This window comes from Cervus canadensis, chromosome 1 (genome assembly GCF_019320065.1).
Source record: "Cervus canadensis isolate Bull #8, Minnesota chromosome 1, ASM1932006v1, whole genome shotgun sequence".
Classification (NCBI taxonomy): Eukaryota; Metazoa; Chordata; class Mammalia; order Artiodactyla; family Cervidae; genus Cervus; species Cervus canadensis.
Window position 1 is genome coordinate 29970586 of NC_057386.1, and position 14982 is coordinate 29985567.

General features: G+C 41.4%; 1 protein-coding gene across 3 annotated transcripts in view; it reads right to left on the minus strand.

The window, feature by feature from the left end:
- The window catches only part of MAP2K4 (mitogen-activated protein kinase kinase 4), a 79101-nt gene that overhangs the window by 36677 nt on the left and 27442 nt on the right, over positions 1-14982 (minus strand). For 2 of the 3 annotated variants that reach the window (XM_043473917.1, XM_043473934.1), the window contains one exon: positions 12610-12712. The exons of the other annotated variant lie outside the window; for it this stretch is intronic. In XM_043473917.1, coding sequence (XP_043329852.1) covers positions 12610-12712 — 103 coding nt within the window. The remainder of the gene's footprint in view (positions 1-12609; positions 12713-14982) is intronic. 3 annotated transcript variants of the gene reach the window in all.

A 14982-nucleotide genomic window follows, 5' to 3' on the forward strand; every position in this document is an offset into this window, starting at 1 on the left:
CCCTGGACCCCACTCTGTGTGAAAGGGGTGTGCCTGTCACATGTCTACAGTTGGAAGCACGCAGACAGTCTGAGGCATCCAGGGCTCAGCGCATCACCAATCAGAGCACTGGCTGCTCCCAAGGCAAACGGACCACCCCGTCTCCTTGTTCTCCAGCACCGTGCTCTCCACTGACAGCAGCAAGTACAGACCACACCTCTCAGTCCATCTGCTGCTCCAATCCTTCCCTGCATCCACCTGCAACACATCTCAGAATGACCATGCTACCCAGCAGAACAGGTCAGCATCCATGTCTCCTCCTCCTCCCACCCTCCCCAGTTACTTTCTGTGGTTACCAAGAGGGGCCAGGACAGAAAAGGGAATGAAGATGCTCTCTGCATTTGAGACCAGGGGCTCAGGGGGGCCCCCTACCACGGGCAGTCTCTGCAGCAATGTAGGAAGAGAAACCCCGGGTACCTTTTTTCTTTATCCTGTTACTGTTATTAGTAATCAGACACAGCATTTAGCATTAAGTTGTCTTAATTGTCTATGTTTCATATTTTCACCTTTAGCAGGTGGCTGCTACTCACATATCATTTTGTACTACAAATATAAATTACTTTTACAAAATCAGAATTTTATTTTATTTTATTTTATTTTTTACAAAATCAGAATTTTAGTTCCTCAAGCAAATATGAACCAAGAGTCTGAACCACTTTTCATTCCTAACCTATAGCTAATGTTTGACACTATTACTATGTGAACTGTCTTTTAAATACATAACTATAAAACTATATCCTCAAGCTTCTAATATTTTGGGGGAGCATTTATTCAAATAAGCCAGTGAAAAAAAGATTTTATAGAAATAAATTTTATTAGCAGACACATTTAGCATGTATTTTATATATCTACTGAAACCTAGTGTATTTTTGAACCTTGAAGTGTTAAATTGTTAGCCTGTGTAAACTATGATCAACCAGCTTAATCGCAACCTATGCTTTAAACCTTATCTCATTCTATTTCCTTATGTATACTCTAGGTGCCAATAGAAACATTAAAAGTTAAAGTCATTGTAGGTGGGTTTGAATTCTTCTCTAAAGCATACAATTCACCACGGGTGGCACTTAACACACAAAATATCTTGTTAAAGGAAGAAGAGAACTCCCATTTTACTGCTTCCTAACTTCTCAGTTTGGTATTCAAGATCCAGAGTCACAGACTAACAAAATCCCATTAGAAAGAAAATATGAACTTCATCTAGTCTCATCCTTCAGGAAACTGCCTGAGAGCCTGGAACGGGCTGAGCGTTCCTCCTCTGTACGCACATATGGTGAGACCAAGACACACCTAAATAGTAGGCTGGCTTGTATTGCTTATTCTTGGTGAACCCTAATTTGGATCCACTTCTAACCATCTTTGCCGAGTTCTGCTTAATTCTGTGATTATCTCCATTAGTCTGCACCAGGGGCCTGACTTTCAGGCGCACAGGTGAGGATGCAGGCACTAGGCAGGGGTCCCTGAGATCACAGAGCAAAGGGAGTTTTCTGTGCAGCTCCATCACTCCCACGAGAATCCCGTCTGCATTTGATTCTTCACTACGGGCAGTTATCACCGCTGAAACATTTCCAAGCAGACCCAAACACGCTGACTGAGGCTTCCAAAGGCTGCAGGGACAGAAATCCACCATCAGGACCATGGCTCATAAATGTGTTCAGAAGGCAGAGACATCACTGGCCTCACCTGCCCAAGCCAACAGTCTATACGCTCTCATGACAATACAGAGGCCCTCCAACCAGAGTCAAGCCTGCAACTAATGGCTCTGTTCACTCGCTCGTGTATGAAATTTACTTATTTTAAATCATGTACACACTTCCCATTGTCATAATCTAGTCTAATCTCTCAAAACGCTGGTTCTTATTTTGGTTCCAACCACCTCTCAATACATTTCCAGATTCACTCTGCTGTTACCTAGGGGGTGGGAGTTGAGGAGAGACGGATGGCGATGTTTAACAGCAGACGACTCTCATGGTTTCCCAGGAATGTTTTAGCACTTCTCCTGCGAATATTCCGGGACCACCTCCGCCCAGCTGCTTCTGTCTGCATCACAGAGACCGTGTGCTGTGACTGTAACTGCGCCTGTGTGTCCTGTCCTTGAAAAGTTAGTTTAACATCCTCGCCAGCAGGTCAACAAGTCTACTTCAGAGTATCTGCCTCATAGGTTTCCCAAGGAAACTTGCCAGGAACTGGCTTTTCTTAACGCAGCACATGGTCCAAGAAGCCAAAGCTCAGCTCTCCAACACCACGTGCAGTGAGCTCAGTCACGGCCCCAACAGAAGACATGTCCCCCTGCAACCTCAGAAGGTGACCTTATCTTTACACGTGTAAGTAGGAAAATGGTCTCAAGAGAAGACTGTCCCGGAGTAGGGAGGACTCTAAACATAAGGATGAGTGTCCTTATAAGAGACGGAAAAGGAGAAAACAGAGACACACAGAGAAGCACAGGGAGGTCTGGAAGGCAGCAACTAGAATTTTGCGACCAAAACCCGAGGGACGCTGGGAGCTCCCAGAGCTGGAAACAGGACTGGGGGGAGGGGGGGGCCCCCTCTGGAGCCTCCGGACGAGGCATAGCCCCATCAGCACTGAGACTTCAGATTTCAGCCTCCCAAACCTGAGAGGACACACTCCTGTTGCTTGAAGCCACCAAGTCTGTGGTAATGTGTTCCGGCAGCCCTAGGAATCCCACACGCCATCTGAATCACAAGTCACCAAGCTTCTTCTGTCAAGGGACAGACAATAAATACGTCAGGCTTTGCCATCTATACAAGTGTCTGCAGCAAATATATGACTACATGGGTATGGCTACATCCCAATTAAACTTGATTTTCAAAAACACAGCAGCAGGCCACACCTGGCCCATGGGCCGCAGTCTGCTGACTGCATAATCTAAATGACATCTAGTCGGCTAAATATCACTCATCATTTAAATGATCTGAGTCCTATCCATTCATTTATCACATTGCTTCTCTTTCAAATTTACAATTATGCTCTGGAGGAGAAGAAATTTCAATTATCTACCCAAATCCTACAGTTTTATTTCCAGGATTTAATCTTGAGATACACTTCCTGCTTTTTCTGGAAAAGCCTGCCCAGATGCCCCGGGAGAGACCCCTCTGTGGCTCTCCCTCTCTCCCTGCACAGGGCAGTGAGGGTACGAGGCCGCACATGCCACCTGGCCCGGGTGCCCTCACAGCGGCGGGGCCTCCAGCAGCAGTCGTTACCTCAGCAGTGGCCTCCTGCTTACACGGGAAAGTGTGACTCCCCGAGCCTGCCAAGGCCTGCTCGTTTTCCCCTGATAAATAAGTATCTTCTTGTGTCCAAAGCTACCTCTAGTAAGACCCCTTTATTATCTAATAGCTGGAAATGTGTTTTCTCCTCTTATTTCATTATCACGTTCTTCTACTTCATTTACTGTTATCCTGACTTCCTCCCAATGCTGTCAAACATTTCTTTCTTCCCAAATTATCCCTTCCACCTCCTTCCCAGAGCTTCCTTGACTTTAGCAGGCACACACTAAAATGCCTCAAGCTGTATCACTCTCTCCTCAGCATATAAATAGATATAACGCGTAAGCATCCTCAGACAGGAAAACAAACGGAACACATACCCTGCACCGCACTGCAACTGTTCTTCTGTGTCCATGCTCTTAGGATCTCTAGATGAACACTGCTTTATGCATCCTTCTGCAATGCAGCTCTGTTAATTCAGGAAATTTCCACAGTAAACGCAATCTGTCGGTTGCCATGGAAACTGCCTGCTTCCTGGCACTACTAACAAAATGAGTATCTTTGCTAAGATTCAAGATGAGGCAAAAGGAAAAGCTGAAAAAAGAAAGATTTCTAGAAGAATCGCTCAAACAATCCGAAGATAAACATTCAAATTCTGATATTCATATTCAATGAACAGAAAGTACTGATTGTACAAGTCTGCAGTATTTTGAAGTAGTAGTGATTTATGAAGTAGAAGTACTTTGTTTTTAGTCACAAAGGAAGAGAGTAATAGAGAAAATGCAACAGATGTTCACATTTACATCTTGCTATGGGTCCCCTAAGAGCCGATCATTGTCGGCTGTACTTAAGGCTTATTACTGGAATGGCTTTCCTGGGGGCTCTGCTCCTTACAGGAAAGGTAGGAAGCACAAGTTTTTGTAAGATCCTTTCCCTATTTGGGCTCCAATCTCCACTGGCAGCTAATACCCCATCCCCCCAAGCAGGATAAGTTAAAAGTGTGCCTCAGGAGTCTCCGCCAGTAGAAATAGCCTTCCCAGTACCTTCAGAACACTGGGCCTGGCGGACCCCCCACCCCCACCCCAGAAACGATGCTCTGTTCTCAGATATGCTTCCTGCCTCTCAAGCGTCTTTCCGATCTCGGCCGGCCTGTTGCTCCTCCTGCATTCAAGCTCGAACGCCATGTTTCTTCAGGGCCCAGCCCTGGACCAACGGTCTCATCCACTACTGACAACTCCTCGCTTTTCACCCCCGCCCTGCGCCCTTTCCTCTCAGCACCACATCTGTAGTTTCAACACCAGAGTGTGTGTCATGTTTACCTCCTTGGGATCTCCACTGGGAGCTTCTGCAGTCAGTCCACACTCAACACACCTGAAGCTGAACGCCCTCATCCCTGAAGCTCCAGAATCAACGGTCCCCATCTCAGTAACAGCCACTGAGCCTGTCATTCAAGCCAGAATTCTGGAAGTCACCATGAAAGCTTTCCCCTCTTCACAACCCATGTTCGAATTATTACCAGTTTCATTAATGTTACCTCCCAAAATCTCTGGAATCTGTCCATTTCCCTGTACCTCCCTTGCCATCCACCTAACATCATGACCACCCGTTACATCTCAGCTACACCAGTGCAGTCTTACTGGGTCTCTCTAAGTCTGTTCTAGCCTCTCCCCAATACACTTCACTCAGCAGCCAGAATCATCACTGCAGAACACAAGTCAGATGCTGTCATTTGCCTGCCACAGCCTCCCACGCTGTGAGAGCAACAACAAAGTGTTAGTCGCTCAGTCGTGTCCAACTCTTTGTGACCCCTTGGGCTGTAGCCCGCCAGGCTCCTCTTGTCCATAACTTCCCAGGTAAGAACACTGGAGTGGGTTACCGTTTCGTTCTCCCAGGGATCAAACGCGCGTCTCTTGCACTGCAGGCAGATTCTTTACCATATGAGCCACCAGGCATTTAGTGTAGTTAGTGGGAACACCAAACTAAACACCAAAATGAAATTCATTTTCAGGAGACAGGCAAATCAACAGCATTTATCATATTCGTTTCTTTAAATAAACATCCCAGAATTAACATCCAGTACCTCAGCCATAAACGTCCAGCTTAAGATGACACGAGTGACTCTGCAGGGTGGCGGGGAGCAGAGGACCGGCTCAGTCAGGCCTGGCAGCACGGCCCTCCGGGCACCACGGTGCCAGGGGCACCGCAGCCGAGCTGGAGAGGGGGCTGGGGACGAGATCAAAGCCCTCTGAACTGTGAGATGTACACAACAGAAGCTGGGAAAGACTACCTCACACAGTCACTGTTCACCAGAGTCAAAAGTGGGCAACACCAAAAGGCCCATCAATGGAGAATGGAAAACAAAGTGTTATATATACATATAATAAAATATCATTCAGCCTTCAGAGGGAAATTCTGACACACATCAGAACACAGATGGAGTGTAACATTATGTCAAGTGAAATAAGCCAGACACAAAAGAACAAGTACTGTGTAACTCCACTCATATGAGGTATCTACAGTGATCAGATTCATAAAGACAGAGAATAAAATTAAAACGGTGACTATCAGAGACCAGAAAAAGAGGAATGGGGAGTTAGTGTTCAATGGACACAGAGTTACAGTTTGAGAAAATAAAAGAGTTCTGGAGATGAATGTAGTGATGGATACACAACAACATGAATGCACTTAATGCTACTAAACTGTACACTAAGAAATGGTTAGAATGGTCAATTTTATGTTATCCATATTTTGCTACAGTAAAAAAATAAAGTTTGCTGCAGTAAATCTAAGCCAGCCAAAAATAAGTAGATTACCCCACAGAATTTGACACATTTGGCATTTTTTAATTGGGGGTATCCTTGCCTGGAAAATTCCATGGACAGAGGGGCCTGGCAGGCTACAGTCCGTGGAGCTACAGAGGGGCATGGGCCTCCCAGGCGGCGCCAGTGGTAAAGAACCCACCTGCACACTGTTTACAACAGCCAGGACGTGGAAGCAACCTGGATGTCCATCAGCAGACAAATGGATAAGAAAAGCAATGGAATATTACTCAGCTATTAAAAAGAACACATTTGAATCCATTCTAGTGAGGTGGATGAAACTGGAGTCTATTCTACAGAGTGAAGTAAGTCAGAAAGAAAAACACCAATACAGTATATTAACGCATATACATGGAATTTAGAAAGATGGTAATGATGACCCTATATGTAAGACAGCAAAAGAGACACAGATGTAAAGAACAGACTTTTGGACTCTGTGGTAGAAGGCGAGGGGGGGATGATTTGAGAGGATAGCATTGAAACATGTATATTACCATATGTGAAACAGATGACCAGTCTAAGTTCGATTCATGAAACAGGGCACTCAAAGCCGGTGCACTGGGACAACCCAGAGGGATGGGGTGGGGAGAGAGGTGGGAGGGGGGTTCAGGATGGGGGGACTCATGTACACCTGTGGCTGATTCATGTCAATGTATGGCAAAAACCACCACAATATTGTAAAGTCATTAGCCTCCAATTAAAATAAGTAAAAGAAAAAGAAAAAAGAATGCACCTGCAATGCAGGCAATGAGGGTTCAATCCCTGGGTCGGGAAGATCCCCTGGAGAAGGAAATGGCAACTCTCTCCAGTATTCCGGCCTGGGAAATCCCATGGACTAGAGAAGCCTGGTGGGCTACAGTCCTGGTGGGTCACAAAAAAAAGTCGGACACAACTTAGCAACTGAACATGCACTAATTTGTACCTATAAATATCTCTGCCATCATGTGAAAGAGCCCCACCATAGAAACGTACAGACTCCAAATGACTGTGATTACATTAAAAACTTCAGATGGAGAAAAACCCTTCTATGCTCATGCTGACTGATGGTTTTCATACTTAGGAACTGGAAGAGATGTCCTGGGACTATTCTGGGGAACAAAGGTAGACAATACCACAGAACCTTCTCCCACCTCCACAAACAGCCTGTCAGGCTCATGCATAAGAATTTTACTTCAAGAAAGGAGCACGAAACTGGCTTGATTCCTATTCATTTTCTCTCCCCCGTTCCCTGCCATTCACCATATAAAATAATGTAAGTCCTTATCCCAATTCAGTGCCTGAACTGACACCAGAGGTGAGTGATACCCTGATGCTCACAGAGACCATCATCATGCTTAGGTAGAAACCAGGACTCCCATATTAATGAAAAGGTTAACCCAAGATAGTAAGTTGAGAACATAAAGAATAAGTTGAGAAGATAAAGCTTCCCACAATTTAACCAGGAATAAGAGCCTACGTCATTTATAATCACATTCTAAGATGTAGCTCTACTAAGGAGGCACAGCATGGAATTAATACTAGTGATTAACTGGTGACTTCAAAACTCCTTTTAAAACTACTTCCTAGATGTTCTAGGGCACAACTGAGCCTTTTTCTGTTCCAATGTAACAAAGATAAATGAGACCCTAGAGATCCTCTTGGTCTCAACAGATAAAGAGCCCCTTAAATTTACAACATATGGTTTCAAAATGTTTAGCTTAAACCCCCAAATGTATCTTTACTCATCATTATTTATTTCCAATGTTAGCTTTTGGGTTAGTGTTTCTTCTTTACAATCCTGATATGCTGTGAAGATAAAGGGCTGTATTTTAGAATCATGATGGTATGTGGTACGCTCCAAATGATTCAGCACACTGAGCGCACTCACAAGTCACTCAGATGTGCTGCGATGAAAGCACAGTACCCGCAGTGGAGTGCCTACTTCTGTTCCTGTCAAATTTTATATACAGAACATGACTTCAGCGTACGTCTGCCACATGTGTCACACCACCCTTGGGGTACCAGAAAGACGTACGGTGCTGAGTATGATCCAATCCTGATGGAAATGTAAAGAAAGACAGACACACATTTTTTTCCTTTCAGTTTTCTTTCTACTCTGTAATTTTACAGCTTAATCTTTCATTTAAAGAGCCAAAGGGCAAAATGTTATAGATTTGTTATATCTAGGTAATAGGTATAAGAATCTCTACTATACCACTCATTTTTTTGTGTGTGTGTCGGAAATATTTCTAATTTTAACCAATGATAATTAAAAACCAAGGTTTCTTGTTCGGGTGGTCTTATTCTTTAAAGACACACATGAAAAGAATGACTTAAAAAAACAAAAGGAAATAAAGAAACAGAGATTTAGGCAAATTTCTGAATACCCTGAAGCACACCGAAATATGCAGACAAAGCAAAACTAACAAATTCCAAGAGAAGGGACTCTACAGTTTCAAAAACTTGTCAGCCAAGAGCAGTACAAAACCTTGTTTAGCTCCTGCTTCAAACTACTGGGGAAAAAAAAAATGATGAAGTAATCACTTACTTGATATTAAAATGATAATATTATAATTGTGTTTTTTAAAAGGAGTCCTTATCTCTTAGAAACACATCCTGAAATATTTATAGATAGAATAACATGTCTGAGGTTTGGTTAAAACTAAGGAGGGCAGAGGAATAATAGTGGCCATATTAACTGCTAAAGCTGATTGATAAATACATAAAAATTCATCTACCACATTCCAGTTTTGGATATATTTACAGCTTCCCATAACAAGGAGTTTAAAAAAAAAAAAACTTAAATATAGAAAATTGCCACCCACAACACACAGGAAGAGAGGAGCACAGAGCAGAGACCAGAGGTAGGCAGTGCTCCCAGCACGGCCTTAGAAAGGAACCACGGCTGGGGAGGAAGAGGCCCAGAGACTCAAGATGAAAACTGATGAAAACTCTTTCTAGAAGAAAGGTTTATCCAGTATCTCCTGTCCCCCCACACTCAACCCATAATGAAAAGAGAACATGTCTCTAAGGAAAATAAACATACTATCTGGAAAAAACAAAGCCTCCCAGGGCAAATGTTGGCCTACTCAGTATCGCCTCTAGAATATTCCTGGCCTAACAACCAGTACTCAAACCATTCACAGAAATGTCAAGGCAACCTGCCAGCTGACCGTCTATGATCAGAGCCTCCAGTAAGTTTTCTAAGTTCCTCATCCTTAACTATCGATGGACAAGCAAGAATTACTAGACATGTGGAAGAAAGCTAACACGAAAGAGAAAGACAAGAGAAACAGTGCCCCCTGAGGAAACAGATTATCTGGAGAACAGAAGAGAATTTTTAAATTTCAGATTTTACATCCATAAATTAAGAATAAAATACCAAGAAAAAAGCCAGAATCAACTCTTAGACATAAAAGTCAATTGCCAAAACAGAACATTCTAGAGAAGGGTCAGAAAATTTTTAAAAATCTCCTAGGATATAAAGCAAGAAAACAAAGATTAAAAAATAAAAAAATCAAACACTCGGGGAATTCAGAGATATGAATTCAGAATACAAATTCAGAAAAATGAAATAACACACATTTCAGGAGGAGAGAACAGGAGAAACATGAAAGAATCTTCAAAAGAAAAGCAGCAGCAACTTGGAAACAGGTAACATGAATCTTCAGACTAAAACCATTCATCCGGTACACAGCAGGGTGGCCCAAACCTAAGCATACTCTGATAAAACTGAAGAACACCAACAATAAAGACAAAGTGGAAAAGCGAGAGAGGAATAGGTCATCTCTAAGTAACATCTCCGCTGCAGTAAAACGGACCTAACATGGCTCCCTCAAATTTATCCTGCGCGGACACTCACCAGAATGCCCTTCTCCCGCTTTGCTCCACCTGAGCTCCTCCACGGGGCTTTCAACCCCAGTTCCAACCCTGGTCCTCGGGGACACTTCTCCACGTTGTTTATCTGAACTGCTCTTGCCCTTCCCGCACCACTCATTTGACATTTGATCTGTATCACCCCACGCCTTACTTCTTCAAGGGCTGCCTTCTTGAAATTTTATTTAAATTGCTATTTCTCAGAAAGTAAGGACACTGTCTTGTTTGTTGGTTTGTTTTTTAATCTTCCACAGAATCCTGCACCCAAACAACGCCAAAAAGGATCTGAAACTAGTGCCTGGGATGAATCTTAACTTCATAAGTTGCTTATGTTTCATCTAATCTTGCTCTAAGTTCATTTTTAAAGTTTTATATTTATATTTACAACTAAAGTTAAAAAAAAAAAAAACTGAATGCAAGGATATTTTAGGAGAAGGAAACATTTTGGCACAGAGGTGCTGCTATCTTCCCTCGGTGGGGAAGATTCCCTGGAGGAGGAAATGGCAACCTACTCCAGTATTCTTGCCTGAAAAATCCCAAGGAAAGAGGAGCCTGGTGGGCCACAGTCCATGGAGTCACAAAGAGTCACACACGACTGAGAAACTAAGCATCTTTTTCAAAGCCCCTACATACTGCAAGCAGTATTTTCTAATTGCAAACTTATCCTGAACAGTGATGAGCCGTGGATTTTGGTGCCTGAGATGACACAGGAGCCCCACGGAGGCGGGTGGGAGGTAGGAGATGTGCCAGCCCACTAAGCAGGGAAAAACTGTCCTTGACGAGTATCAATTTTAGTAGTTGCCTATTCCCCAAACAGACCAGTGCAATAACAAAACTCAACGGCAGGGTCTAAACCGTGTACATACCAGAACCAAATTCCAAAGATTCTACCACAAAGTAAAAATGTCTGCTACTGTCTCCTCTCTAACTTTTAACACCTGAGAAGAGACAAGAAAGAAACCCAGCTGGTTACAGGACTGCTATGAAGTAGTAGGTTTAAAAAACAGAAAGGGCCGAGGGGAAGGAGGGACCTGATTGACTTAAATTTTGGAAGAACGTTTACTTTCACACTGTTTACTGTTTAAAAAAAAAAAAAATTTGTCCATGAATTCCCCTAGATATGAAGAAAGTCATGAGAGAAGAGAGTACAGATAAGGGAATGTTTTTCTAAGTTCTAAACGCAAATCAAGTTGTATTTCTCTTTGTGCAAGGGGCTTTTTAAAAAAAAAAAAAAAGGAAAGAAAGATTTGTTAAGTTTGGTGATTACTACATATCTTTTCTTTCTCAGATGTCAAACATGCAATTCAATTAGCAGCCAAGGTAACAGAAAAGGACTTTGTTCAGGAATTAGCTAGGTACTAGCTTTCACTAGAAATTCTAGGAAAAGAAGAAGGAGGTTCTTTTGAGAGTGTTTCCTTGCTGCTGGAGCTCGGACTAATTAAGCAATACTAAGAATTTCCTTCCTCAATATGTTTCAGAGAAGGTAAAAAGGTTGAGCTCTGACAAGACACCTCATTGCGAACAGCGAACAGTGGTCTAATAAAGTAGTCTAATAAAGCTGACAGACACCACACCCAGCCAAATGAACTGCTATCGGTTTTCATTTAAAATACCTTTCAATTCCCTTAAGGTGGCAGTTGCAAGCCTAAGAGCCTACACACACATATATTCCTTCCATCTAGACACTGATGCTTTAAAAATATTTTCAGCATCCCTTTGCAATATACTCTTCTACCAACGTGTAACTGTGCAAATATTGTGCATGCCAAATTTCAAAAGAAAACAGCAATAAACATGCCTCTTTGGGAAGAATAAACATATCTGTAGTCTAATAAAGTCTGAATGCAAATTGTTGAGGAATTATTACAAAGCTATAAAATAATGGATCTGACAGCTTTTTAAACTGTGTCTTCCACCACTTGCTTTATAGTTTTCAACAGTAGAAATGGGTGAAAATGTTTTCTTTTCTGGACATGAGTAGAAATGTAAATCTGTGGCTCTGACCCTTTATGTTCCTGCCAGGTTTGAGGAGAAGACATTATTATTTAACACATCACTTCACTTCGATTCAAAGGTTTCTGTAAAGTATTATTGTAATAAGATTGTTTTAAATTAACTAATATATTTCTACTACTTTTCAGTGACGTGCTATTACCATAATGTCATTTCTATTTTTCAGTTTTAAAGTATCACTAACACCTGCACACTGACATGTACAAACTCTTTCCATTTACCTTGACACGGAAATCTGACGGGCACTAGGTATATTCAGAATGGGAGTTAGCTTTGTCACCTAGTGAGTGAGGGTGATTTGTGCTCATCTCCAGGGGAGTGTTAAGTATTCTGAATACTACTCACAACTCAACTGGAAATCCAGGAGGAGGGGTATTAAACACTACTCTGTGTTCAATGAGAGAAATTAAAACAGTATAAATGTATCTGAATCTTCAGCTCTTTTCTTACCTTCAAGTAAAACTTTAGAAAGGAAAATTGTGTTTGCCTACTTCAGACTACAGGATCAACAGCTTTTGTAAGTCCAAATAGCAATATTTCAAATGGCCCATAAAATAAAACAAATACCAACCCCTCGACTTGCAAAAATTGATAAAATACAATAACTTTAAAACCTTTGCTTGAGTTGAGCCTTTTATGTGATTACCAGAAATACTCACATGTGTGGGTTTTGAACTCCTGCAGGATTGGGATTCAGAGTAAACCTTGCTGTAGATTTGAAAGGTGGATTTGCAAAATTCAACTTCAGTGCTTTGCGTTTACCTAAGAAATAACAAATAAAAAGTAAAAGTTTCAAGTACTATAAAACAGGTAGGATTCTGAGGGCATAAGAAATTCACACCAAGACGTAGGAAATTTTGCTTTAACATATATTAATATAATATTTTGAGAGGTGGCAAAGAATTTCTCAGAATTAAGAAAAAGTAAATAAAAATGATCCAAAGTTGTTACTAACCACAAATCACTCATTGTCTCCAAAAGAACAGAAAACAGTGCTCAGTGCTTTCAGTTCATATTGTTCAGAGGTGCTAAGGCTTTTGCATGTAAAAATACCGCTATAAAAATCATTCTCCTCGGCAGATATATTGAAAAATACTAAAATATCAGCACCTTTCCAGTGTTACATTTTAATTCTTTAGTTTAATAAAAATCATTTCCCCTCAAATGTAATATAAACAACTGAGTGAAGAATATAAAGCATTTCACAACCATGATGCTAAAAACATCATGGAACAGTCAATTTCAAGTTAATAACACAGGTAAGCCAAACCATCATTTCTCTGGGGCAATTTATTTGGCTTGGGAAGGGAGAAATTATCAATGTTTTATGTTATATTACTTTTTAAAAAGTCCTTTAAAAGCCAGAAAAATCAGAAAAGATAAAAATATATAATTATACACCTATAAGTATATTATAGGGTTTTAAAAACTTGTATATACACTTAAAAGTCCAATTATCCCAAAATAATCGTTGTCTATTGCAGACTATTTTCTACACAAAGATATTTTTTTTCCTCTACAATCAAAATCAGACCACAGTACTGATTTGCAACATGCTTTAGTCACAGATCCTATTTTTTTCTATGTCAATAAATCTTACAAAATTACTAGTGTAGGGGTTTACTATATGGAAATTTTGTAACAGAGTTGGGTTTTTCCACATTTTTAGTACATCTTGGTTGCATGTACATCCTAAAGATACATTTTCCAGCACTCATTTTTCACAGTGTATCATACACATATCTACCTATTCCAACAACATCTCTCCCATCCAAACCCCTTCCCGCCTCAGTGGATTCAGAAGAGTGGGCTCAACCCACTCGGCCCCGGGCTTTGAGGAACCTGGACCGAGAGCACCACGCTGGCGGGCAGGCCCCCAGGGCAGGACCACAGGCTCCTACGGGCTCCAGGGGCGGCTCTCAGGGACGCGCCTTGCCACAGGATAACAGTGGTTCCTAAGGAGCCCACTGTCAGAAATAAGCGGAGTACAATGTGAACTTTCCACACAAGTTGTCCTTTTGGGTGCCTTTTTAAAAAAAATAATTTTTAATTTGATCGCAAGTAGAGAAGGGATATTCAAACTATACATGCAAAAGGTATTAAAAAAGCAAACTCTATATTTACAAAAAAAAACTTTAAAAAATTAAATAAAGACTTGGAAAATTCTTGCAATATAAAATCAAAAACTAACTATATAAGGACATCACACAAATCAAGAAAAAAATACAAAAAATGGCAAGGGTATGAAAAGTTAAGCAGAACTGAGAAAAAAATTATGAAAGGTACTTAGTGACACCAAAAACAATTAAAACTTTTGTTCATGTGAAACTGGAAAAGTTCAGAGGTTTTATTTTTGTACACATACATTTATTCTTTTAATGATATATGGTGATCAAATGACCAGGTAAAAGAATCACTAGTAAAATACACTGTTGGTAGAAGAAAAACCGTTGGGAAGAGGTTCAGCAGCGAACAAGAAGCAGCTTTAAATGAGTAAGTTCTTTCATGCCCTGCAAACCTGTTTTTAAAGAAGGTTTAAAGGGGGAGGACCATTTGCAGGCACTGCTAGATTCTGAAATTGTTTGGGACTGCTTGCTCACTCCTTTCTGCCTTCAGTTTTCTCCCTTTTTGAATGAAAATCTCCCTAATGGTTATCCAATGCCTGACCTACCACTGTAATTTTTTTGGAAGCAGATAATTCATCATCTAGTTACCAGGTTCACAGACGGGAGAAGAAATTGGTGTCGTGATGGATCATACTTAAGAGTCTCACCCATACCTGACTGAGATGCTTCCAATGATGAGACTTGGGACTGGTGAGCTGATGATGTCTAGACAAGGTCTGGACTTGAGCTGATTTTGTAATGAGCCAAGACTTCTGGGAAATGTTGAGGCAGATGAATGTATTTTGCATGTAGGACAGATGTAATTACATAGGGACCAGAGGCATATGGTAGTGGGCAGAAAAGGTGGCCCCCAAAATACCAGAATCTAGGAATGCTACTTTATATGGCAAATTAAGAACCTTTGCG